This window comes from Catharus ustulatus, chromosome 4 (assembly GCF_009819885.2).
Source record: "Catharus ustulatus isolate bCatUst1 chromosome 4, bCatUst1.pri.v2, whole genome shotgun sequence".
NCBI lineage: Eukaryota > Metazoa > Chordata > Aves > Passeriformes > Turdidae > Catharus > Catharus ustulatus.
The window spans coordinates 25,346,417-25,372,718 of record NC_046224.1 but is presented as its reverse complement, the minus strand read 5'-3'; the positions used below and the strand labels follow the sequence as shown (position 1 = coordinate 25,372,718).

General features: G+C 46.3%; 1 protein-coding gene across 8 annotated transcripts in view; it reads right to left on the bottom strand.

Moving 5' to 3' along the window:
- Positions 1-23,555, bottom strand: part of RBFOX2 (RNA binding fox-1 homolog 2) — a 170,104-nt gene extending 146,549 nt beyond the window's left edge. For 7 of the 8 annotated variants that reach the window (XM_033057350.1, XM_033057349.1, XM_033057352.1 and 4 more), the window contains exon 1: positions 23,355-23,555. In XM_033057350.1, coding sequence (XP_032913241.1) covers positions 23,355-23,555 — 201 coding nt within the window. The remainder of the gene's footprint in view (positions 1-23,354) is intronic. The other variant, XM_033057357.1, reaches the window with a different exon arrangement.
- Positions 23,556-26,302: the final 2,747 nt, after the last annotated feature.

Here is a 26,302-nt window from a genome sequence, read left to right as displayed (position 1 = left end):
AAAACGCTGCCAAAGCACCATTTGGTTTTTTGTTTTATTTCTCAAGGTTCCTTTGTAAATATAGCCAACATTTTTAGTCAAAGCTCTAGACAGTTGCAGTCCTACAAATTCAGTTCTACTTGCTCCTTCCTTCTGCACATTGCTCAGCCCAAGTATAAAGGGATTAAACTCGCTTGAGCTAGACAGTGATACAAATCTTTTAAGAGTATGGGATTTTACAGTCAGATTAAGCCAACCTCAAAAATCACTGTACCAACAAAGTAAATCGCTCTGGTTTTTTCCTCTCTGGTTCCCAAGTGTGCATCCCTACTTCACCTCTTGCCTGCACAGTAGGGATCACAGAAGAAAACTGCAAGTCAGATCAGCTTGCTGATCCTCCTGGAAACTAATCCCTCAAAAAGGAGAAGTACTAGATTCTTGAACAAAGGTGGTCACTACAGGCCACGTAATCCCTAACACCTGTATATGGGAGGGTGCATGAGCACATGGTTGGAGCCAGGGAGAAGGCAGGGCTTCTCTTTCAATGAAAGCATGGTTTCCCATCAGCTTAAACCAGCTGCAGCAATGAGAACTTTGCTGACAAGGCTCCTCCTTAGAAACTACCAGCCCTTGACCTCCATGCATTTCAGAGCCTTTTACAAAGGCATCTAAAACAATGCTTTAGGATTCAGAATTTTTACTCCCTTGAAGAACTGACCATCAGAAACATCAAGCAATCATCTGAAGCAGCAGAAGAAAGTCATGGCGTCATCACATCTCATGGCTTCCCTTCCTCATGCCAAAACATCTCCAGTACTGTATGGCCTAACCAGATTCAGGTGATGTTGGCTCATACTTAGCTCCTTTCTCCCTCAGAAGCAAGGAACAAAAAAGTCTGCTGCTGCTTTACCACAGAGTGGAGCTGTTTAAGTGAGTTTTCATGAGCAAAGTGATGTTCTAAGGATAGTAGCAATGAGTACTCAAAACCAAACTGTCATGTTTAGTCCATTAATTATGTCCAGAGCTGTGAGAATCCAGGAGAGAAAAGGCATTTTCATCAATTAAATCTATCTGCACTTGGTAGCTATTTTTCAGATTAGAAATTGGAGAAGACCAACAAAAACAAATGCCAATACGTTTTTCCCCAAGTCTTCCCATTGCAAAAGCACTGCTCTTATCTACAGGCCCATCTACCACTGTTCTAAACAGATGTCACAGATTTGACAAAACCAACTGCAGAACACTGATTTTGGAGAGAATGTTGATGGTAGGATGAGGCATGTAGAAGACTTCACTAGTAGGCATACTAAAAGTGTACATAACTTTTCTTTCGCATTAGGAATGTGAACAAAAAAATCTTCAAAAACTAATCTTGAAAAAGTATATATTGCTTTCCTTCACAGGGATAGGAAAGAAGAAAACAAATTTCATATAGTAGTCACATTGTTTAATGCATTACAAGAAAACACCTAAATCATGACCACAGAAGATAAGGTTGTATGTATCTAAACTATATATTTTTGCACCTATATTATACACAGTTATATATGAACCTGACCAAAACTGAAACATAACAGACCCCTAAACTTTCTAGGCAACTACCGACACCAACGGAGATTTTGCAGCTCTAAAACTGACACAAAAAGGAAGAAAGGTCTAGGAGCATTTCTGAATTTTCAGTGTATCTTCCTAGTGCCAAAAACAAAGTCCTGAGGCACCAACATTACCACCTGTAGTGTAAAAATGTTTGTATCAAGATGAAGCTTGTAATCCTCCTGGGTGAAAAACTGCACCTCCCAAATCCCATCCCATGCGACGACGGCATTGCATCAGTCAGAGTCTATTGAAAGATAGCACTGGTGCCTGGAGGATTACTTGCGGCTTTGAAGCAGCAGGGAGAAAGAAAAGGGAAAAAAAAATAAAGGATACTGTAATTTCACATAGATGTAAGTGCTGCATGAGAAAGCTGTTATCAGCCACACAGAAAGACATTGTACAGATTCGGGACAGAAGGGCTGAACACATGCAAATCACAGATTGAATTCTGTCCCCCACTGCTCTTCAATCAGATCAGGAAGATGAGAGAAAAAACAACCAAAATCTCTTCACTTCAGAAAACAGTCAAAGATCTCCTGGGGGAAGAAAAAAGGAAGGAAGAAAAAGTTTTCTGTTTCCCCTGCTGCCATTACTAAAGCCAAAATGGCTACGAATGAGAATCTCCAAAATATTAGAATCTCTACTGCACAAAGAGAACACAAAAGCATAGTCCCACACTTTGACCACAGGCAATTGTGGCTCTCCTGAATCCTGGAAGCCACATATTACAACCAGGCATAGCTTCCCAACTGACTACACAGGCCTCACCATTTATGAGTCCCAGTCTGCCACCCTTTGTATTTACTGCTGGAGGGGCTGGATGGTTTTGCCACAGCAAAGACACAATTGCAAGCCCTGTGTGCCAATCAGGAAGCACAGTCCTAGACTTTATCTGGGTTGCTGCATGAAGGCTTCACAACTTCATGTCTCCCCCTCATCCAACTTTAAAAGCAATAGGAGGAAGCTTGCTTCAGACATTTCCCTCTACTCTATTGACAGGGAATAGGACACCTCTTCTCCATTCCTGCCTGTACAAAGGACAAAACAGATTACTTTATCCTTTGTTCCCTTCCTTCTAGCCTTTAGGTTCAATAGCCAGTCAATGCTCGCACAGTTTGCGATTTAGACTTTCCTGGGGTTTGTTTTGCTCCTCTTTCTCCATTGAGCTGCTCTGCTCCGTGCTGCAGAGAAGCCACAGCATGCAATACTGTAGCCACCACTTCAGAGGTAACAGCACACTGCATTGCTCCAGGCATAAGCGCCTAAGTGGGGAAAAGCAGGACAGCACATCATTCCTCCCACATTACCCAACACAACCACACACTGCAAATGCAGTCAGTGACTCTCACAGACTTTGCCTTTGGCTGAGGGTACAGCATTCAGCAAGAAAAGCTTTCCATGACCTAGGAGAAATGTACTCCAGCATCCAGCATTTGTGCTGGCATACAAGGACTGGGCTTCTCTCTGGAAGGGAGCTCTGTTTTCCCCAGCATCTGTCAGACCCTAGGGACTCCTTAGCACGTTATCAAATACTAGTCCTAGAGGGCTGTAACAGCACAGGATTTAAAATTAAAAAGCCCTTGTTACTTTGTACTCCAAAATTTATATATTGCCTCTACTACAGAAATCAGTTTTTGAGGAAAATTACTGGTCACAATTCTTATTATTACACCTATTTTGTTCATTAGTTACACCAGTTTTCAAATATCAATGTAATTACTAAAGGAAAAGTCAATCCATTGCAAAGGTTTATTTACTGGTCAAAATCCAGGAGATTCTGGACAAAGAGGACCCGACAAAGAAAGAGGTGATTTACATGATCCAATTAGAGGTGAAAAACACTCCTCTATGCAGCCAGGAAGAAGACCTGAAACTCCATCCGCCCCTGTCAACTGGGACCAGAGAGCACTCAAAGGAAGCCTCCCCAAAGACCAGCCACCTGCTGTAATTGCTTTTAAAAGAAAATACAGAGCAACAAAGCAGAGGGTCAACACAATGAATATGGTACCAAATATACATCCAGAAGTTCTTGGCCAGAGAAATGATAACCTTCTTCCAAAAGTAAAAAATGCATCTTCAATAGCTTTTATGAGTTGTGATAATCTGAACAGTAGAGATCTTTTAAACGTTTAACAAAAAAATTTATTCCGATCAGTAAGGGTAATATCATAGACGAAAGGGAAATGGTTTGTATAAGAACAATTTAAAAAAATTTCCTCTCAGAAATCGTGAAACGTGATTTTATTCTAACACAATCACCCCTGAAATCTCAGGATACAGAACTATGGAGAACCTCAGACGTTGTGTGAAACATCAGGATGTGGTTTGCAGAGAAAGCCACTCCACCAAGACAAAATACAGATAGGGCACAACACCAGATACCACACGTGGAGAGCTGGGACAAGAAGATGAGGATCAGGGAGCCCAGGCAGGCTTCAGCACGGCAGCAAGGCAGAGACAGATAAAAACACGCAAACCTGCCAACAACCCTTTGAGCAGCGATGGGGCCGGCGCCCACCTACGCTGCGGAGGGAAGGGCTTCAGGGCAAGCCAGGCTCGCCGACCTGCAGCTACACAACTCCAGGGCTTCAGGGCAAGCCAGGCTCGCCGACCTGCAGCTACACAACTCCAGGGCGAGCTCGGCGCAGGAGGCCACCCCCGCCCCCTCCAGCCCCGAACACACAGGGTGCCCCTGGGGCAGGCGCAGCAATGAATTCATCAGCGGGTGCTGGCAGGGTGCCTCGACACGGGAATTCAATAGGAACAGCAGGCCGAGGGGGAGTGAATAATTCAGGCGCTCCGCTCGCTCACGCCGTGCCGGGGAAGGAAAGATGAAGCCTGCCCGCATCGCCTCGAGCCGCCCCGCGCGCTCCCGCCCGCGGCCAGGACCGAGGCGCCGCGCCAGGAGCACCCGGCGGGACGGGCCCGGGACAGCCGCCGGCTCGGCGAGCCGTGCCACGCTGGCAGCAGCCCGGCCTGCCCTCGCCACCAGCGGGAGCGCAGCGCCGACACACTACACAGCACAGCTTGTTCCCCTCGCACACACAGCTCCCTGTGTCCCGCCGGGAAGGAAAAGCCACCGGCAGCGTCATGTGCTCTCCATCAGCCCGGCTCCCAAAGCTTAAAGCAGAAGAGGTTGAAGGCTGTTCTCCTGCAGCCACTACTCTGTCCCTGGAAATGTTTGTGTTAAACTAGTCTTATCAAAAATAGGAAAAGCTGCGGGGAGGGAAAAGAGGGATAAGGCAAGACAATATACAACTGTTGCAGATATGAAAAATGCTAACCTTCAAAGCAATAGGGTTACACACTGCATCATACAGCAGAGGAAACAGCTTTTGGAAAAAATCTTTTGTGCCAGCCAGCTCATATCAGGCCATGTCTACTGATGACCTGGAGCACACAAACACTGGGGACAGTTTTCATTTACCCTATGCAGACTGAGAACAGACAATGATTGCACCTCAACACACTCCAGAAACACAGTTTCCTCTTGGCAGCAACAGAATGGGAAACTTTTGGCCCTTCTTGAACTTATCTCTGGATTTCTTTCCTCCATTCCATAGAGAGACACCTAATGCTGAAACTGTTCTGCCAGACCTCGAGCCGAGACCAGAACAGACGTGGTAGGCCAGGCCAAAGTTCTAGGAGCTCTCATTTTCCAATCATGCATCTCCCAGCACATGCTGCAACACAGCAAAAATGCCTCCAACACATGATGAGCGTACTCCCTCCTCCTCCAGCCCAGTAGCCAGTTTTGCCCCAAGACAAGGTAGCCCACATTATCCTACTGGTCAGGACAAAGGCATTCCAGATCGGCCAGGGCATGAACAAACAGCAGTTACTGCAGCAGACTGCAAGACGCGGAGCCTCACCACTGCTGCTAGCAGAACTGAATCAGTCTTCACCATGAGGAGTTCTCCCCATCATTTCGGCTCGCAAGGACTTTCCAGCCAATTCAGGATGGCACATTTCACACAGTGGCCGGCAGTACCAGCTGTACTTCCCAGTGAGCTGTACTTCCTAGAGGGCTGTACTTCCCAGGAATCATGCTACAGCTCACAGACACGCACAGGCAAAGTGTCTCCAATGGCACTGTACAGGGTTAAGCAGATGGAGGTAGATTGGGTCCACCGTGCTCAGTAGGAGCCCAGAGTAGGGAAAAAATATCTCACTTGATACATTCCTTTTCCTGCACAGCAGACCAACAGGGCAAGGCATCTTAAGCACAGATGTCTGTCCCATTACAGAGCTCCCTGGGGCCTGCCAGGACTTAGACTGTAGTTCAGCAAACAAAGAATCCCAGACAGAACATGAAGCCTGGGTTCCAGAAGCAGCTTCTTTATCTTTACTGCATTTTCTATATTTTTTAAAAATTTTGGCACTCTGCTGATTGTCACAAAGGTAGTGCTTGGAATGTACAAATCTGTGCTAAAAACCGTGCAGAGAAAAAACCTTAACGGTATATTAGCTGAATACACACTCAGTTCACAGTGTATTTAGATTGAGCCTTGTGGCCTTCAGATCTTACTGTACAAACACCTGCAAACCAGTAACTCTCTTCCTTTGTAAAAACAGAGGTGGGGTGAGAGAGAGATGGGAGAAGAGCATGAAGTCTGTCTCAGTCTAAATCCCTCAATCCTTTTAACAAACAGGAATTACTGTATCATTAGATTTAGTGGCAGTACTTAAAACCAAATCAGATTTGGTGAGAGGAAAATAAAGCTATTGACTCCTGACATTTGCAACTTCAAGTGTATTAGACCAGCTCCTCCATTTATATTTAGTACACCAGCAAAGAAAGCAGCAGTCTCTAATTAAACCGACACAGCATAATCTTCACTGAGGGATCAAACGCACCAGAAACCTTCCCTTTCCTGGTGCCACGGCTCCCTGGGAAGCCAGGCTCTCACACACTGCTGCGGAAACGATCCCGGGTGAGTCACCACAGCTATTCCCCAACGGGCATGATCCAGAGGGCCTCTGGAAACAGCTGCTGGGAGATCAGCCGAAAGAGAAATTGAGACGAGATCCCAATTTTGCCTGCTCCAAGAGGACTGTTTTACTCTTCTCACTTTGTCGGTACCAGAAACATCCGTCATGCCTCCAACAGATTGTCTCTCTACTGAAGGGGGTGACAGCCATTGTTTTAGCTTCATTGACAGCATTATGGATTCTATAAGCCAGAAGAAACTTATATGATGTGTGGCTTAATGAACAAAGAGAGCCTCCTGGAAGAGCTCCTGTGCAGCAAGGTCTCAGGCCATTGCTAAGCACAAGGAAAAGGGAAAACAGAACAATTTGGAGGGGACGGAGGGTTTCAGTTTGAGAGTGCAGTGCTCTAACACTGCCAAAGCAGTTTTTGATATCCCCAGGATCTACAGCTCTCACCTACTTCCCCAATTCAAATCTTTCAAGGAATTTACTGATTCCCCACAAGCTCTGCACTATAAAACAACCCCAGTTCTTTTCATGTTTGCACTTGGCACAAACAGTGCCGGCATTGCTTGGACACATGCTGCCCAAATTCAGAGAATAAAGAGGAAGGATGGAATTTCCCTGTGGCTTTAAATTCATTATAAGATGCACTTTTCTTAAGCGATCCTACTCACTCCAAGAAAATTGAAGCTATTTTACATCATGACATTCAACCTACAGGAAACAGCAAAGTAAGAACTGAAGAGGAATATTTATAGAGAGGAAAGAGCAGGAAAGGGACTAGATGAGCATCTTCAACACACATAAAGTTTTCCAGCTCTGTTTCACTTCCTGGGCCACCTGAAAGTCACTGAGCAGCACTGTGTTGCATCCAGCTGAAAACGTGAAACTAAACCCCGAGATTCCCCCTGACAATCAAAGGAAGGGTGGGAATCTCTCAATGAGCCTGCCCAGGAGATGGAATACTGGCCAAACCACATTACAAGGTATCTCCTGCCTTTCTCTCCTCTGCTTCTTGCTCACTGTAACATCCAAGCTATCAGTCACACAACTCATCAGCATGCAGTCGCCTGTACCCCCCTGCCCACAGCCTCCCCGTACACTCCCCAGCATGCAGCAGTAATTGCCTTCCCTATTAGCCCACAGCGACAACAGCTGCCATGGCAACCAGCAATGATTTTAATAAGTTTGGTCTGTTTTCAAGGGCAGCACACGCATGCCGGCACATGAGCACGTTGCAGACACGCGCCAAGGGGAAGCAGGACCTGCCATCAAATACAAAGGCAGAGTTGAAAACACATTTGGATCAGAGAAACTGTGGATGAGCAAACATTTAGCCCCCTCCTCTGCAGGAGGAGCGGATGTCCACTCACTTCTAAAGCAATGTGGGTGTGAGAGGTTGACAGTGGCACGGTGGCACTGAACATGCAAAGGACTCTCCTTGCAGAGCCACAGATACTACCAGGTGACAGAACTGACATGCAGTTGCATTGTGGACATGTCGTGCCACATCACCCCACACACTGCTGCTGTCAGCACTGCTGAGATGGACACAGCCAGCACTGGACACCAGCTTGCCTCTCAAAAGGCCAGCAGAGGAAACACATCCACCATAGTGGAGTCAGCTGGACTTAGAGATAAATTCCCTTCTTTGGCATCACTTATTTTCTATGAGATGATGAAAAAGAAACTCAGAGCCAAAGGGAGCACAGAGAGAAAGGATCACTTCTTTCAAAACCGATTTAGCCACAGCTTAGCCTCAAGGTATGATTTCACACCGTGCACCCCAACACAGAGAGTCACTACACAGCGGCTGTGCCCACTGTAAATACCTCACAAACACAAGGATTGGTGGCCCAGAGCAAAGGGGTGGTATCCATCAGACCTACACACCAGGTGGTCTAAAGCTGTCTAACCCAGTAGTACTGATCCAACATTTGCAAATCATAAATTTAATACTACTGGGGGTTTTTCAAAAGCCTTTTGAAGGTTTAGCTTAATCAGCTGTCCATCATCCACTCACCAGCTGCTACAAAGGGACAATTCCTGCTATGCAAACTACACCAGTATCTGTAAATTCTACATAAAAGACTTGGAGGAAATAGACAAGAGAAGCAAACATGACAAGGTGAAGCCCAAACTGGTTGCAAAGCTAAGCTTAGAGTATCATCCCAGACTCACAAGCTATGCAGACTCATGGGAGAGGGCATAAAAAAAAACCAAATCTGTAGCACCTTTTCCATTATATCACGTATTTTGCACAAGCCTAAAGAAACATCTAACAACAGGATGCAAATCCATATAAGTAATTAATTTGAATTTTGGTGCTAGAGAAAGATGCTATAAAATGCTGCAAACTACCTTCTGCTAACACAGCAAGATGATGCAGAGTAAGGCAAGAGCAGCATGCAGCTCACCATGCGTTCCACACAGCCTCCAAGGACCACCCTTTAGATGGAGCGGGCAGCAATAAAGGAGGTCACCTAGTTCAAACAAGGGGAGGAAAGATGGCCCACTGAACCCAATGCTCTGAGATTTCTGCTCCTCTGCAGGTGACCCAGGGGACTTGTTTCATTTCTCTGTGCATCACCTCACACCACCTTTCTTCCTAACATGAATACTATGCAATTAGGATTTAAGAAGGGCTCAAATCCAGGATAAGTGAGGCTGGACTAAAGAATACAGGGATATTTAACTGCTAAAAACAAAGGATTAAATCAATGAACAGGAACCAAGAGTTCTGTTTTGATTCCTGTAATGCTATCTGCCTTGAATAAACTCTGTGGATACACTAGTCTTTGGCTAGCCCATACATGACAGAAAAAACCTCCTGCTACCTAGTGACTGAGCCACACGGAAAGCAGCGGACAAAAAAGACTTCTGGGAACCTACACTGTTCTCTTCATCTGCCACCTGAGCCGTGACTATGAACCCCTCCCCCAAGCAGTAACGCTACTTCATTTTGCTGTACATTCTCCCTTTCCAAGCAGCACATGAAACTGATGCTCCATCCTTGCCAGATTCACTGCTGCCCAGGGGTTTAAATACAGCAGCAATGAATTGACTGGTCTTGTTAATTTAATTCAGCTACATGGGAAATCTGTAAACAGAAGCACAAGCATGACAATAGTAGCAGAGGGCTCTGAACATAGACCTGAAAAATTTGCTTTTTGGTTATCACTGCTGACCATGCAAGGAAGAAGAAATTTTCCTACTGTATACTTTACATTTTTACTGTTTAAGCTCTTGCAGGGAATAAGAAGGTTTCCTACAGGCAACAGTGCTTTTTCTACCCTGCCAATTAGCTTCACACACAACATCTGAATTAGCATTTGACTAAACACATTTCCATCAACTCCAATCCAGGGCTAATTTAACAGACTTGACAGCAACCCTAGAGTCACCAGGGAAGGCAGGACCACCTGCCCTGGCTCCACCAGGACAGAGCAGCCTTTGGGAGATGACTGACAACCATATCCCATCCTCCCTTCCCACTGCAATTTTATTTTCACAGTGCACCTGCTTAAATGCAGCCTATACAAATGCAACAGTATTTTTTTCAAGCAACTTCATGATGATAGTTGCCTCCATGAGGAGCACTGTGCAATAACTGTCTGTATACAAGCACATTGTTCAGTGAGCAAAGCTAACCATCCAACAGGCTCTGCATCCCAGGAAAATCCATGCAACACAAAAATATTTACCTGCAAAGTAATGTGACTTAATGTGACTGATACTCATTTTCAAATATCCTGCCCAGGAAGTCAGAGGTAGAGAAAGCCTTACAATGATAGGAATTCACCCATGGAAGAGGGACAATGCCACATGTTTACTCTTGCCAAGGGGTCCAGAGATTTAGGGATTGTCTTTAAAATCCTATCCTAAAAACAAAAATAAAGATTGCCAGTTCCAGAACCAAGCAGACAGATCTACAGACTTCAGAATCTTTAACTGCAAAGTTCCAGCATTTCAGGCATCAAGAAACTGGTGACATAGTATAAGAAATTGCTTAGGAGAATGTACATAAAACTTGTATTTCAGACTAACCCTGAGGATCAGGTAAACTACACAAGCCAAAGAAAACACTTCATGTGCCAGCAGGGCTGGTCAGTTTGTTGACTGTAGTGCACCTTTTCCAGACTACATGCATCATCTCTTTATCAAGCAGCAAATCCCAGAAAACCAACTTCACAGAATACCTTACCAACAGGTATGAGAGCCCAAGCACAGAGATCTTACGTTTATTTAAACACAAACCTCATAAAAGAGCTTGCTAACACCTTGTCAGCAACAGTGACTAGCTGACACTAGGCATCTTGGAAGATTTCACTGCACAGGAGAGTCAAACACAGCCATCTCCTGCTACACTTCCCAAGGCTGGTCAGGGACAGGCACTACTTCAGGCAGACTGTCAACACATTCAAGTCATAGCCAGAGGGTTCCTCATTCTGAGGTAACAGGACCCTTCTTTCCAATTTGTCTGCAGATTCCACACATCTACTGAAACCCAGCAGCAACAAGAACATAGGATGATCCAGACCTACTGAACCACCATCCATTCCCTACCTACATACTAAAACATGCAAACTGACTAGTCTTTCCCTGCACATAGAGATGCTTCAGAGTTTTGGATGCCAGAAAGGATAAAAAAGGACAGCCGGGTCACCAAGGGTGAAAAACAGTGGCTGCTACAGAAAGGATGAAATAAATGCTATACCAAATGCCACACTGCAAAGCAAGCCAATACTCCTATCAAAATTCCAATGGAGCTGCCAAACTCTGCCCCATGGAGCTACCAAGCCTATGAGCTACTCCTATGGTAAACATCTGCAGTAATCATGAGGACCAAAAACAAAACAAAAACATGCTGGGGGGGGAAAAAAGCAAAATTTATCTTCCTGTTTTCACTAGAAAGGTCATGCCTATTTAAGGAAACCTTCCCAAGAATCATGGACATGCTCCATCACATCCATCAACTAAGAGCCCAGAGTTAATGTAATCACTCCAAAGAATTCCTAGCCCTTAAAGGGGTCATGTTGAAGCAAACCCAACTCATGCTACTTCTGGCATGCAAAGCAGCCACAAATACCTGATACTTCCCAAGATGAAAACATCAACCCACTGACCAGCAAAGGAGGAATTGTTACTTAACTCTTTAAGCAATGAGTAACAGGAGGAAAACACACATACAAGAAGTCTCATAGCACTTCCATTTACTCAAGTCAACACCTTCCCCATGGGAAACAATCATCCCCAGAAGAACTTATACATTGGTCTGGCTGAACAAGAGAGATACACTCATGTATGTTATCAGACCTATAGACAGAGAAGCTTCAAGACAGAACATGAAGCATTCTTAGTGTTGCTAATTAGTGATTTATCAACAGATAAAACTCATTTTTCTGAAACTGTAGCATTTGACACTGACCACATGATATTCCTGTTGAAAGGCAGAAGAGATCAGGCAAGATGGTGAAATGCAGCAGCTTTTTCTGGAAGGATCTAATTAGGGGACAGAGACAAACACAAAAACCAGACCTAATTATGAGCATAATTTCAATTTCCTGGCATAGTCACACACAGACACACACACATCTATACATATATGTATATATAGACAAGTATTAGGTGGTCAGACAATATACACTCAAATACCAGTCTTAGCCTCATTCACCACACCCCTGTCCATCACAACAGCACTGACAGGTCACAAGTGGGCATTGAGAGAAAGGATGGACAGACTGTATGCTGGTTTTGACTTTCAGAGAGTTAATTTTCTTCACAGTAGCTGATATGGGGCTGTGTTTTGGATTTGTGTTGGCAACAGTGTTGATAATTCAGGGATGTTTTAGGCACTGCTGAGCAGTGCTTACAGAGTCAAGGCCTTTTCTACTTCACCCCAACAGTGAGGAGGCTGGGGGTGCACAAGAAGTTGGGAGGGGACACAGCAAGGACAGCTGACCCCAACTGACCCAAGGGATATTCCATACCACATGGCATCACGCTCAGCATATAAAGCTGAGAGAAGAGAGAGAGGGGGGACATTCAGAGTGAAGTCTTCCCAAATCACCGTTACACACGAAGTCATCCCACTTCTGCCTTTCCATAGGAGGCAGTGACTGAATTCTTGCTTTCCTTTGCTTGCATGTGTGGCTTTTGCTTTACCTGTTAAACTGCCTTTATCTCAACCCACAAGTACTTTTACTTTTAGTCTTCTGAGAAGGAGTGAGCAGCTGTGTGGGGCTTAGTTGCCAGCTAAGATTAAACCACAACAGATGGAAACACTACAGAGTGAAGTTCCACTGTAACCCTCTCTATATGACAATCAAAATCCACAGTTGGTCCATTTCCTTTTACATTGTCCTTCTCTTCTCTGAAGTGTTCTCTGGTCCATGGTTGATATCTAACCATCACACAGACAGCACTGTTCCCAAAGGTCACTATCACCTCCTGCTGAGTCCATCCCACCATCACAAATGATGGCCTTGTCTCCTCTGTGACTGTGACATCTCAGCTGAGATCCCACAACATGAGGCACTTGGCATGCAGAGCCTCTTAGGGAAATACAACCAGCCCAGGAAGTCAGACTTTTCCAAGAAGTGTTTAAGTATAAATGTCAGATAGGGAAAGACCTGCTAGATCCAGCTGGTGACACTAGCAGATGCCAGGTCTCCAACCGTATTCATGTGAGCTTTGGAGAGGACACCAGCTTCATCTCCTCCCCTCACTTCAAGGCAATGGGAATTCCCACAACACATGCAGAGGCACAAAGAAGGCATTGCCAAGTTGGTCTTTATCTCCTCTTTCCAAAAAGCAGTGGGATGGGGTGTTTATTCCTCCCCTACAGCTTTATACTGCTTCCAGTGTGATAGTCTGACAATCCTAGCAGTAAGATCAGGCACCCAGTCCAAAACTAGGCTTGTTGTCTGGGGCTCTCTGAAGGTGACAGAGCCCCTGTCATATAACACAATTCTATTCCCCCCTTTACTCAGCTAAGGAGAACAGAACTGGACAGCCATGCAGAACCAATAAAAAGCAGGCAGTGATGGGATGCATGAAGGACTCATTATTCAGTACACAAAGAGGAGATACCAAGTCCATGATCAACCACATATTTTTCTGAGACACCTGTATCCCGAGTGGCAGGATTCCTTTGCAGCTTTAACATGTCACAAAGTCTTCTCAGCAAACATCCCTCTGTCCTTCTCGCTGAACCCACAAGCAACCACGCTGAGACCTGTGTTCTGAGGAAAGGGGGAGAGCTGCCAGCCCCCACTGGGAGCCAGTACAGGGAACGGGTCAGGAGCCAGTTCCTGCCTTTGCTGTCCACACAGAGCTCTTTGCTTCTCAACAGACCAAAACATGCTTTTTAACTCAAAAGGCAGCATAGCTACATTCTCTCCTAAAATAGCAACTGCAAAAGTCAAGGGCTGCAGATTAAAAAATAGCAACTATCCATGCAACTTCCAGTGTTTCCTCATGTGCAGGGATGTTACAATAAATCAGGATTATGAGCTACTTTTTCCTAATTCCTGCTTCATTCAAGCCTAAGAAGTGCTGTGTTCTGAGCAGTATAAACAGCTGCAAAAACCAAAGGTAGGTGGTTTTGTAGTTTAAGACAAACAGCATGCATTCTACTTAAAAACCTAATTAGATTTCAAACCTTATCTTCCAAGTAAAATTTCACTATGATGCTGATCCATCTCCTTAATTCAAGCTATTCTGCTGGATTTTAAGATAAAGACAACACTACTGTACATTTGCCCAACATGACACACTTAAGGATCAGTCTATGGAAGCAGTAGGCATCATATTCATACAGTGGAAGTTGTAGAGAGCTGCAGATAAGGATTAAAACATCACCAAAACCCGACCTCAATAAAAAAGCCCCAGCTACAATCAAAAATACAAATAAAAATAAATTAGATTGTGTCAAACTTCTTTTTGCAAAACTGGTCTTATTACCAGGTACTTCAATCCCCCACTTCCATAGAAAGACACAGTATACGTTTCCTATCTCTCAGGAAACTGAAAAATAAAATCATTAGTACCTGTGAAGCACTCGCACTACAGTGGTGACTACTGTAGAAGAGACCATTAAAAATTAATAGGTCTGTGTTCAGTGCAAGGTTTAGGTTATCTGCAGTATATTCAGTTTGGGGTTATATATGAGACGAAAGAGAAGAAACGAAATATTGGATAGTCCAAAACCTGACCTTACACCCATTTTAACTGGTTACAAAACTCCCATTAAGTTTAATAGCGCCTCAGTGGGCACCATCCATTTGCTGTACTTGCAGAGATTAACTCATCTCTAAAAACATAAAAAGTATGACCACATAATTATGACCTCACATGATGCCTTCTTGTCACACTCTCCTGCTGGGCAGTTACTGGCTATGAGTTTTGGCTCCTTCAATGCAGATGCACCACAAATTAAAGTCTCCCCAGCTGCAGCCTACTCTGCACAAGTTCTCACCCTGGCACATTCTCTGTCTCCTCAACCCTCTGCATGGAGGAGAGAGCACCTGCAGTTCCAGATCACCCAGGACAAGAACAACTCCAGCACCACTGCAGAGCTGCACACCTCTTCCTAGAATCAGAGCACTGAGAGCATTCTGCATTTCCATGCACTTCAATTTTCACTACTGGACAAAATAAATAACAGGATAGCCAGGTGCTTCAGGAGTCAGCTGGATTCTCCTGCAGGCTGTCCAAGAGATATTCAGATCTGCTGCTGCAAACCAGCAGCAGTGCTGCATACACTTTACTGCCTCAGTTTCCCCCGTGATTCAAATAATTCCTGAGGTCACTATAATACAAGCACCTGTGTCCCACCCTCATACATGCCACCAGCCCCAGGACATCTGCCTGTACCACACTGCCAGCCCCCACTTTCTTGGGTATGCTCCATGGTTCCATCTGCTGCAGCAACATCACAGCCCAGGTTTCCTTCCCTGAATGAACCTTTTGGATCTCCCCAGGCTGTGTGGCTGGTCCTACCCATGGGAGCAGAAGCAGTACCACTCAGAGACAGGTCTTTAATCCCAGGAACCACCCCAGGTCACTCCAAAGCTGAGCTTCAAGAACTACTGCCTATAGGCAGGGAGAAGCACCTACAAAATATACTCCACCCTGGTCCAGCTTTTCTCCAAAGCTGCACAGGGCTTTTAACATGAAATAAGGGTAGGAAAGAGGCCTCTGATAGACCTGCTTTCCAGGACAGCAGAGTACAAAGGGTAAAGAAGCCATTGCTTGTACTTCCCCTCATTTCTTCTTCCCACAAAAGGGAAGCAAAGACACAAAACAGAATAAAATCAAAGAGCTAGACAGAGATGGTTCAGAAGCACAATCTCTCACAGGAGCTGCTTGGAGAGACACGTTTGGCTACTCTGCCTGCAGATCCAGGGACCCAGGAAGAAGGTGCCCAGCCCTGCAGCTGGGCAGGGCAGAGCCTGGCCTTCCCCTGCCTCGCTGCCTGAGGTCAATGAGCAGGCTGGAGGAAAGGCAACCTTCCTACCTCTATCCGGGCAGAAGAACAGTAACCACAAGCAGCAAATTATAGCACCAGGATCCCAGCTAGAGCCTCCCCTCAGCCCACACAGCACTAAATCAAGGCTTTTTAGTGATGCCTTGGTGGGATTTTCTTCCTGGGCATCACCCTCAAGAGTGACAACCACTCCAAACGTCTGCAAGAATCTTCTACAGAAATAGCAGTGGGAAAGCTGTGCAGAAAGCCTCAGCTAAAAGTGCACAATGCTCCAGTCCCTTGAAGAAACCTGAGCTGGATCCAGATCCCAAGGCCTCAAAGGCCTCTGGGGAGCATACTTTGATATTTGTGACACACAGAAAAGCCACATAAGGTTGATTCTTTAGCCTCTCTATTAAAAGAAATTTAGCTAATGCACAGTCAGATGGAAAAAGTGCTGACATTATGAAGGTTTTCCCCCTTAAATGGTGCCGCTTCTTCCTGATCTCTATGCTAATACATGCATTATTGCTTAGGCAATTATGAGCAGATAAAACCCAATAAAGTCATGCAAGGAAAGCAACAAGTGCTTCTATTCCATGCTCTTTGAAGCAAACAACCAGTCTTTCTGCACCACTGTCTCCTAGACAAACATAAGCAACAGCTCCAGTAACATACAGCCACTTCAAAAACATGTCAGCCTGAATCCCACTGTCTATCCAAGTAGAAGATCTCATTACCTCTTTTCTAATCAGTGTGAACCACAAGTACCCTCTGCCCACACTCCAAAGGTTAGGAGCTGGCACAATAGCATAACTGACTAACACCAGTGTAGTACCAAGTGAGCTGACAGAAACTGCCTAAGTTCCCTGTTGTGCCCAAGCAGATGCTGGATCCAGCTCTAGTTCAGCTGATGCTGCTCATCAAACAAGGGGGCTTTTGTATACAACCTTCCTTTCTTTGTGGCCACTTAAAAACCTCGTATATCACTGCTAAGGAGCTGGAGTCCCATTTCCTCTGGTCCAGCAAGAGAGCTGATAGGGGTGGTTTAGATAGATGCCATATGTACATGCAACAAGCCAAATGAGAGAGAGACTGGAACAGTTCACAAACATCCTGGAAATCTTCCAGAACACAGGTTAGAAATCTAGAAAACTATGTGGCCTTTCTCAGCAAAGCTTTCCTGCAGGAGAGGTAGCCAGGCACAGCTAAGTGGGACAGCCTGGTAGGCAGGGAACAGTGCAGGGTCAGGATGCTGGCCCAGTCCAGGACTGGTGAGGACTGTTTGATCCAGTCCCTGCCATCGTTGGGCTCAGCTCCTACAAACATCTCTAATTCAACCTGTAAAAAATGAGATGCATGCAGGAAAGTGAAGCAGAGAGAGGGGGAAGCATGCTGGGGAAAATGTATACACACCTTTCAAACTGAATTTACAAAAGATTGCTGGCAAAATTAAATTTACTGGAGAGCAAAGGGAGTCAAGGCCCAAAACGCAGTCAAGCAGCTCTAATCCCTAAACATCGGGATTATCTCATGACAGCTACACTTGGGTGTCCACTCAATACCACTGTAAAATGTAGATCAACAGAATGCTTCAATGAACTGGAACTCGTTACCTCTAATTGCTTCTCTCACTTCTCCTCTGGATGTTCCTCTGATCCCTCAGCCACCACATTTCAACAGCAAACACACACACAGAAGGTCAAGTAATATCAGAGTTGGGTAAATTAAATAAAAGATTTCCAGACAACCAAAACATCTGGCCTTCTCTTTCACTTCATACAAAAACTAAGGTTTGCCGAGTGCCACAAGACAAGTCAGCAACATAGAGTGACAGGTTTTAAAACATCTTCAACTAATGTGATTCCTAATATTTTCCAAAGGGGCAGAGGTTTCTGTGCAACCAACCAAACACTGCTAACGACAGGCTTTATTTTTCTAAGCTAACAGGGGTATGTCCTTCAGCAGCAGTTTCCAGGGGGCCACAGACCACCCACAGAATCCTGTTCAGATCCATCTCAATTTCAGTTTGGCTTCCCTACCTCTAGTGCAAACGAAGCAGTTGATTTACTTTATTTTATTTTACTGCTGCCTCCTTTGCATCATCTTTGTTCTGGTACTCCTGCTGCCATCAGCCTCACCCCAGCAGCAGCTGAAAGAGCAGTCACAGTAAAGCACAGCCAGCCCAGGAACACAGTTGCTAAACCTTCAGTGACCAGCACATCTTTGAGACAGCCTTGAACACAGAAGTGCAAACCCCCAATGCAAGGGCAAGGCAGGAGCCCTGCTTGCTGCATCACTGGGAGGGACATCCAACAGAGGGTATTGCACAGGATGTGCCTGGGAGCTGCTCCAAACTCAGCTAGGTGGGCAACCTTTCCAATATGCAAGGGAGAGACCAGGCCTCCTGCAAAATACCAATTTGTGTTTTTAAACAGGAATTCTGAAAGGAAAAATAAGAAGCTTATGTCTGCAGCTGGTACACATATGCAGAAGGAAACCATCTCCAGTAGAGCCAGACCTCTGTTCGGCTTCCAACCTCACAAATGTGGCCATCACCTTTGAACACAAACCTCTGGAATCTACAGAGAAATACTGAGAGAGGCGGGAGGAGTACTAAAGCATGCAGAATACTTCACTTGGGCTTTCCATTTTCCTGAATATGGCAAGAAAAGAGCTAACATTAAAGCACTCTTAACAACTCTAAAATCCCAACTTTCAGTCTGTTTGCCAAAGGTTTTCTTTGAACTGGAGATTTTCTAAGTGTTCCCAGACTGTGTCAAGTCTAACTCATAACATTCAAATATTTAAAAAAACAAACGCAAAAGCAAATAGAGAAACAACAACAAACTTAGAGGTGATTCATTATGTCTCATCACATCAGCAATACTCTGTCAAAACAGCATCCCAGGAAATCTCATCCTGGATCCAAGGCAGGGGTCGAATGACTAGAACTTCATTTCTTTTACTGTATCTTGTATCCCCTGCATTGCTCTGCAACTCTTTACAAAGACAGCCATACCATGAAAAATAAGAGGGAGGAAAAAGCTAACCTGATTACAGAGCTTTTCCACAATTTACTGGAACTAGATGTTCTCTTCTGTAAGATTTAAAAATACAGACTTCCAAAGGGTCCCTCACAGCATAAAAGCTGTTATTCACTAGCCCCTTCTCAATTACATTCCCAGTCAACCTTCCTACTTGTAAACCCAAACCTATCTAGAAATTATCAGCAGACTGATTTCTTGCCATCCTCTGGAGCACCACAAATAGGCCACAGCTTGAACAAGGACACTGGGTGTCATGAAGCACCAGTCATGTCCCCACTCTCCCCTTTCTGTGGCACCCTGCAGTTCAAGGTTTCTAGTCATTGTGCTGGAAAGAAGTCAGGCTGGTAGGGGGTGTCACAGACCATCCTCTGGCTTATGGTAGGATGAGAAACGGCAGACTTTCTTTTGGAGTGAAGACTTATCGTCTATTACATCATCTTTCAGTCACAGGGGACTGATCTCAACACCACTAGTCATTTTTATGAACCCTGTGCTGACATGGCTGAACGACAACACAAAGTCACCACTCACTGCTGCCACTAAAGGTTTATGTGGACTGGGCAAGGCACAGACCACAGCTGCATTAACTATCTGTCCTGACCAGTTGGCCACGCTCACGGTTGCAAGAAGAGTAATTCTCCCAAATACTCAGGGGTACTGAGCACACGAGCCATTTATGAAAGAGGAACAAGGATCAACTCTGTTCATACCTTGCATCTAATTCCACCCATGTATTACCACCAGGTATGACTTGAATTTACTGACCAGTCTAGACCCCATAAAAAAGTTAAATCAAAATTCAGTTTGGGGACTAAACGAGGAGTTGATTAACTCGTTCAACTCCATGCAAAGCAACGGGGAGATATTTCAGTAACTTTTTCAGCAGTCTAAACTGTCTGGTACACCTCTAGCACTTAGAAGGGGAAGAAAAAATAGTACCCTGGAATTACACCCTTGTCTGCAGTTTGAAAGAAGAAAGGGACACTTCCCAGCTAGCCACAACATTTCTCATCTTTCATCACGCAAGGAACAGAGAAGAAGAGAGATTGTTGCAAGGCTACTTTCTCTTCCATCTGTGCAGCAGTCAGTATTTTCTGACAAGAAGCAAATACAGTTGCATCAACAATTGATTTCAGTGCAGTTTCACAAGTGACTTAGGCTAATATAACTTGCCTTTTCTGTCTTCTCCCCTGTGTTAGGCATTATTTTTTACCCAGATCAGCAAGATGATCCAAACGAGTCAACCATCCAAGTCAGCAAACAGAGCATGAGGTAGTTCCTTGCTAGCATTTATACAGTTAAAAAGCAGCAGTACCTTTGGGGCCCTTTACTTCCAAAGCTTACAATCCTATCCAAATACTTCCAGGTGACATTCCTGGCCAGTAGCATTTGACTTTTGCCATTCATGGAACTGAGGGAGCTAAAAACCAGCAGTTCCTGGTAGCCTTTTTCCTCCCACGCCACGATTAACTGAAATATGTCCCAGAAGCAGATAGCAGCCATGATCCGATTTGTCCCAATCCCAACTCAAGCAGCTTTACACCACCCTCCTAACAAGATCAGCACCGGCCAAACACCATTTATCCGGCCTGATCAAAGATGGATTAGATAATGAAACCCTGACGGCATAAGCTGTCTGAGCATGCTGGCCTGAGACAGCAGAAAACAAGAAGCCCAGTAAATTTAAGGGCTACCTGAAGCTTTTAGGCACCCTCAGCCTCAAGGTCTTAATAACTAGCTACTATCTTATCTTCCTATAGCCTAGTTTTGATATTTCATGCTAACAGACTCACAAAAAATCTATTTGTTTTACAGCTACACTAGCAATTTCTACAGCTAAATTTTCTATTTCAGCATTACACTCTGTTTTTATATCCTGAGCCATTGGTAGGTACAGGTTATGCAAAGAAGAAATGGCGGTGGGCAGAGCATTCCGTGATTCCTTGCTATCAGCCCAGAGACACGAGGTCACCAAGTTTACACAGCAACAGCCGTGGCTCTGGAACAGGAAGTAGAAAATTGACAGGATCTCCAGGAAAAACAAGGTACAACGGTTGCTGGTTGTATTTCCAGCTTTCCAAAAGCCTCTAGTACATATGAGAGGGAGAAAAAAAAAACATCAAAGAATAGGCTTTTTATTCCTCTTGTAAGCATTACATACAGTTAAGCATAGAGGATTTACTAAAAAGAAGCTGTTATTCTAAAATAAGGTACTTCAAAGGAAGGCACTACCTGAACAGAAATCCTCATGAAGGGCAATCTTGCGTTTTGTCTGTTAAGTAAAAATATACCAAATTTCCCAAACGTTAAAGAACACATTTTTCCTAGCTCTGATATTTTTGGTAAGTTTGGTTTCAAATTTGCTACTTCTTGCTTGCAAACATGAGAAGATTCTCCAAATATATAAATTACAGTTATTAAAACCGAAAAAAAAAAAAAAATCAAGGGAAACTTCTGGATATACAATCATAGAATGGTTTGGGTTAGCAAGGACCTTAAAGATCACCCAGTTCCAAATAATGGAACATACATACATACACACATATATGTGCTTCCTTTCATCTTTTATAATAAAAGGATTGAAAAATCTTTTCCATATGTATATATATGGAAAGATTAAAACTACACTAAGAACGCCAAATAAGTACAATATGGGTGTCCTAATCTGAAGAACAGTTACAACGACTACAGACACACTTTGAAAATGGGCTCTCCTAGTTGCATCTCACCTAATTTCTCCACTGTTTCCCACTATCCGTTACAGAAATAAGCCCCAACTTTCCACTAATTTAATTCCACAATCAATCTTTAGTATCATGACCCCCAGCATTACACACCGCTTCACACACACACACACGTCACAGCCCCATGGTTGAATGCTGCAATCTTACTATTTTGCATTATTGCTTGAACAGACAACAAGACACTTTTCAGTGTAAATATAGGGGGGAGTCTTATCTGCAGAGAAATTGTACTCATTTGCAATTAAAAACAAAAAACAAAACAAAAACCAAACAAACAAAAAAAAAATCAGACTCTTGCTAAACCAACCTAAGTCCCTTCCTGGGCAATTTTCAGTTGATTTACCCAGGTTTATTCAACAACAACCGGTTAAACCTCTATACGCAGGGTAAACTTGTGCATCTCCTGTAACTACACAGGATCTTTGCCTCAGTTCAACTCTGAAGAGCTGGAAGAATTTGATGTCACCACGCTTGTGCACTCATTCATAACTCCTAACAAGACACACCGTACAAACAGTCCTTCGATGCTGAGCATCTTTCTCCTTGCAATTGTAAACACCGCCTGAGTCATACCTGACACCTTCGTGTGGGAGAACACTTCAAGGGATAAAAGAGCACAGCATGATTTTCACCAGCCCTTGGGAGAGCGCAAGCAGCAGCACTTGGGTACAAAGCTCCAGCAAGCGCTCAGGCCACGCCACCACACTTGGGAAAACACGATGCTAGGAGGTGGAGAGACCACCATGAAAGCCTGAACATCAGACAGAACCACAAACAAAACCTTCCTGCTGCAAGCTGTTCAATAAATAAATAATTCTTGAGCATGAAAACTGGGAACAGCCTGGGAAATAAAAAGGGAAGAGTGTTGGTCAGCATTTGGTATCTTGATGATGGAGAGAATGGGGCGCTCTCTTTGGAAAGCCAGGAAGGAGTGCTTACCAACCCCAGAAAAGGTGAGGAGAGAAACAAGTTCAGATGAATAAATCACGCTGCTTCCAAAGAGCTCTGATACACTCATCACGAGAGACAGAAGCACAAAAGGCCAGTGCAACTGCCATAATTAAACAACCCTCCACAACACCCAGAGACAAAGGGAGGCAGAAACACATTGGCGGCATCACCCCACAAACACAAAGGCCAACGCACCTGAAACGAGCGATGTTTTGGGGACGATCAAACCGCGCTGGCAGGAGACGACAGAAACGCGGGGATCTGAACCAGCCTAGCAGACGTCCCACTACCCCGCTTCTCCCCCTTGCCAGGCAGCACCTGGGATTTCTCCCGGTGCTGTACAAGCCCCAAGCGCCGCGGGAAAGCCCCACCGGCCCCGGAGCGCTGCCGGAGCCGCGCACCCGGCCCCGACACCGCGGCCTCCCCGCGCTGCCCGGCGGTGCCCGGGTGCTCCCCAGGGCCCCGCGCCGCCGCCCCGTGCGCTGCGCTGGGAGCCCCGCTCGCCCGGCTGCCCGGGGAAAGGGCCGCACGCCCGAGCGCAACGCGCCGAATCCCGCAAGCCGAAATCAAAGGCGGCCCGGCCGAGGTCCGTGGAGGGAGAGCCGGGGACAGCCCGGCCCTGCCCGCTACCTGCATGCCGCCGCCGTCGGCCTCCGCCTCCGTCCGCAGCCGCTTGCTGTGGCCGCCCTCCGCGCCGTCCCCGCCGGGCATGGGCTGCTCCAGCTCCGGCTCCCGCTTCACGCCGCGGGCGGACCCCGCGCCGCCGCCGGCCAGGAGCTGCGGCTGTGGCTGCTGCTGCTGCTGCTGCGGGGGCTGGCCGCCCTCCGCCATCCGCGCCGCCGGAGCCCCGGCCGCCCCCCGCCGCGATCGCCCCGCTCTGTCACCGCGGCGCCCGGCGCTGCCGAAGGAACGGGAGCCGCAGGAGGAGAAGGAGGAGGGCGGCGACCGGAGCAGCAGCGGGCACGCCGGGCTCCGACCCACCAGAGCGCCTCGGTCACGGGCTCGGCGGCGGCTGGGGAGGGGCCGGAGCCCCTCGGCAATCTCCGGAAACGCCGCCGGAGCAGCGCGACCCCCGCTCGGAAACCTTCGGCGCCGGGCGTGGCGGGGGGGCGGGACGCGGGCGGAGCGCGGGGCGGGGCGGGGCCGGCGCGGGGCTCCGGGCGCCGCGGAGCCGCGCGGGGCGGCGGGAAATGGCCGCTTGGCCGGGCCGGGCCGGGCCGCGCTCGGCACCGGGGCTGCGCCCAGCCCGCTGCGGGTCGGGCCGCGGCCGCCCTGAGGGGGCCCGCGGTGGGTGCGGCGGGCCCGTTGGCCGTAGGAGTGCGGGGCACCCAGCCCTCGGCAGAGCCGGGACCCCCTCACGGGCCGGCTTGGTCCCGGCCCCGCTGGCTCCGGGCTGCCCTTTCGGCGTGAGGTTCCTGCAGCGCTTCCGTAAGGAGCTGAGGCGAAGCTGGGGTGATGGGGACTGACCCCCCGCTTTAGGAGCATCCAGCAGCAGGGGATGCGCTGCTCGGCTCTGTGGCCCCGTATCCCTGCTCAGCGCAACCTCGCACCACTCCGTGCATTGTGTTCCTTCCGGCCTTTTCCAGGCCTCCTCCCTGCACCGCACTCCAGGGCTCACCTCTCAGCCCCAGAGCACATCTGATTTCTCGAGAAAGGGGCTGCACTGGTTTCCTGTCCCTAATGGCCTCCGTGGGTTTCTTCTGTATTTATATTCATATATACATATATATATATCCTCAATTTTTCTACAGTATATGACTTCCAACCAGATGGAGACACCAGTCTGCAAGTACCCAAAGCCTGTTCATCAGCCCCTTTGTGTGTCTCTACGTTTTTGATCTTGAGGAACAAATTTGGGATCCTCAACCAAAACATAAAGTTGATTTCATTATATAGCTGCTATCTGGTAGCACTAAGGACAATGCTCTAGAATGAGGGAGGCATAGGCAGCGTGTATTGTCCTGGATGTAGTCTGGAAGCCATGGCAACTTGATGGAGAACTAATCCACAGATCTTAATACAAATCTGCGGTTGGCTTGATTGTGGGATGGGAATGACACTCCTGCCTGCAAGCAATTTGGAGAAAAAAGAAAACATTGAAAATGGAGTTGGTTGGTGTGAGGAAGCCTTTCTTGACTTCTCAAATATCACCACGTGTAACAAATCCTAGGGACCGGTTAAATTATCTTAGTGTTCCATATCCCCTGTTCGTGCTACATCTGTTGATCTTCATGAAATTACAGCGCCTTTGGTTTTGAGTGACAGTTACCATACATTACTCCAGTCTTGCCTTACACCACATTTTTCCTCATCCAAAAATAGTTTTCAAGGCCACGTTGAAAGCTATTTTAAGTGGTATGTTTTCTGCTGAGGTGCCAGCTTGTCTCCTCCAGTGACGGGGGAAATCTCTTTTTTTCAAAATTATTACAAATCCCCGTGGAGTGGCAGGCACCCAGAAGACAATTACTTGCAGCTTTTGTCTGCTCACCCACCAAGGGTAAACACATGTCTCATTCATCTTGACTGGGTTTGATAAAATGAGCCAGACTGTCAAACAACACTGAAGGAACGTGTTCAGTCCACTCTTGGCTCAGAAAGAAGCTGAAATTCTCATGACTGGGATGCTGCTCATACAGAGAAAAGCAGCGTTTCTGTATTTCTCTTTCCCCCCTAATTTTGACTAGGGGTTCTACATGAAGGGTCCAGGTTAAGGTATTTCCTGTGAGGAGCTGCAGAAGGCTTCAACCTTCAGACAAGGTAGGAATAAACAATTTGGAGAGAAATCTTGGGAGCACTCTTCTCACTGTGGTAACTGAGTGTCTGTCTGACACTTCTCTTGGGGATATCAAAGAAAGGAGTTGCCTTACGGTTGCCCAGCCGCCATTTTTCTCTTCTCCTTCTAACCCCATTCCCACCATCTCCTGACATGCAGGTGTCAAAGCTGCTGCCAGTTCTCCCTTGCATTCTGTGTGCACATGGTCTGTGCTGCAGAGCAGCTCCTGGCAGAGCTGGCAGTGCCACAGGCACATCCCTTGGTGAGGCCCTTGCAGCTGGCTATGGTATGCAGCCTGCCAGGAGAGGAGCACAGAGCGCCCTGAACTATGGTGCAGGTGAAAAGAACTGAGGGGGGTAACGTGCCCTCCTACCAAAGTGACCTGCAGCTGCCACTGCCATGCTCTGTGCCATTGTGAGCTCTCTGACATTACTGCCGTGTTACTACATATTACCATTTATCCAGATCTTTCCATTTCCTCTTAAAATAAGATGAATTAATTTATCTTCATGGTATGTTTGTGGGATATGTATTATCTCCATTTAACAGATGGGATATGAGGCATTCCTGAAGTCACAAAAAAGCTTTTGAGCTGAGACACAATCTTAATCCGTTGATTTCCTTTCACACAACCCAGCTGCCTTTTAGGTATTCGTATGTGACATCTGAGACATACTAAACAGACAGCTGACTCCTCTGTTAACTCTTCCACTGCTGCAGAGCACTCTTGCCAAAGGCTCCTCTATTCTGTGATTTCATGGACGAGTTTGCAGAGTGCTCACCAGTGCTTTGTCTTTGACAGATC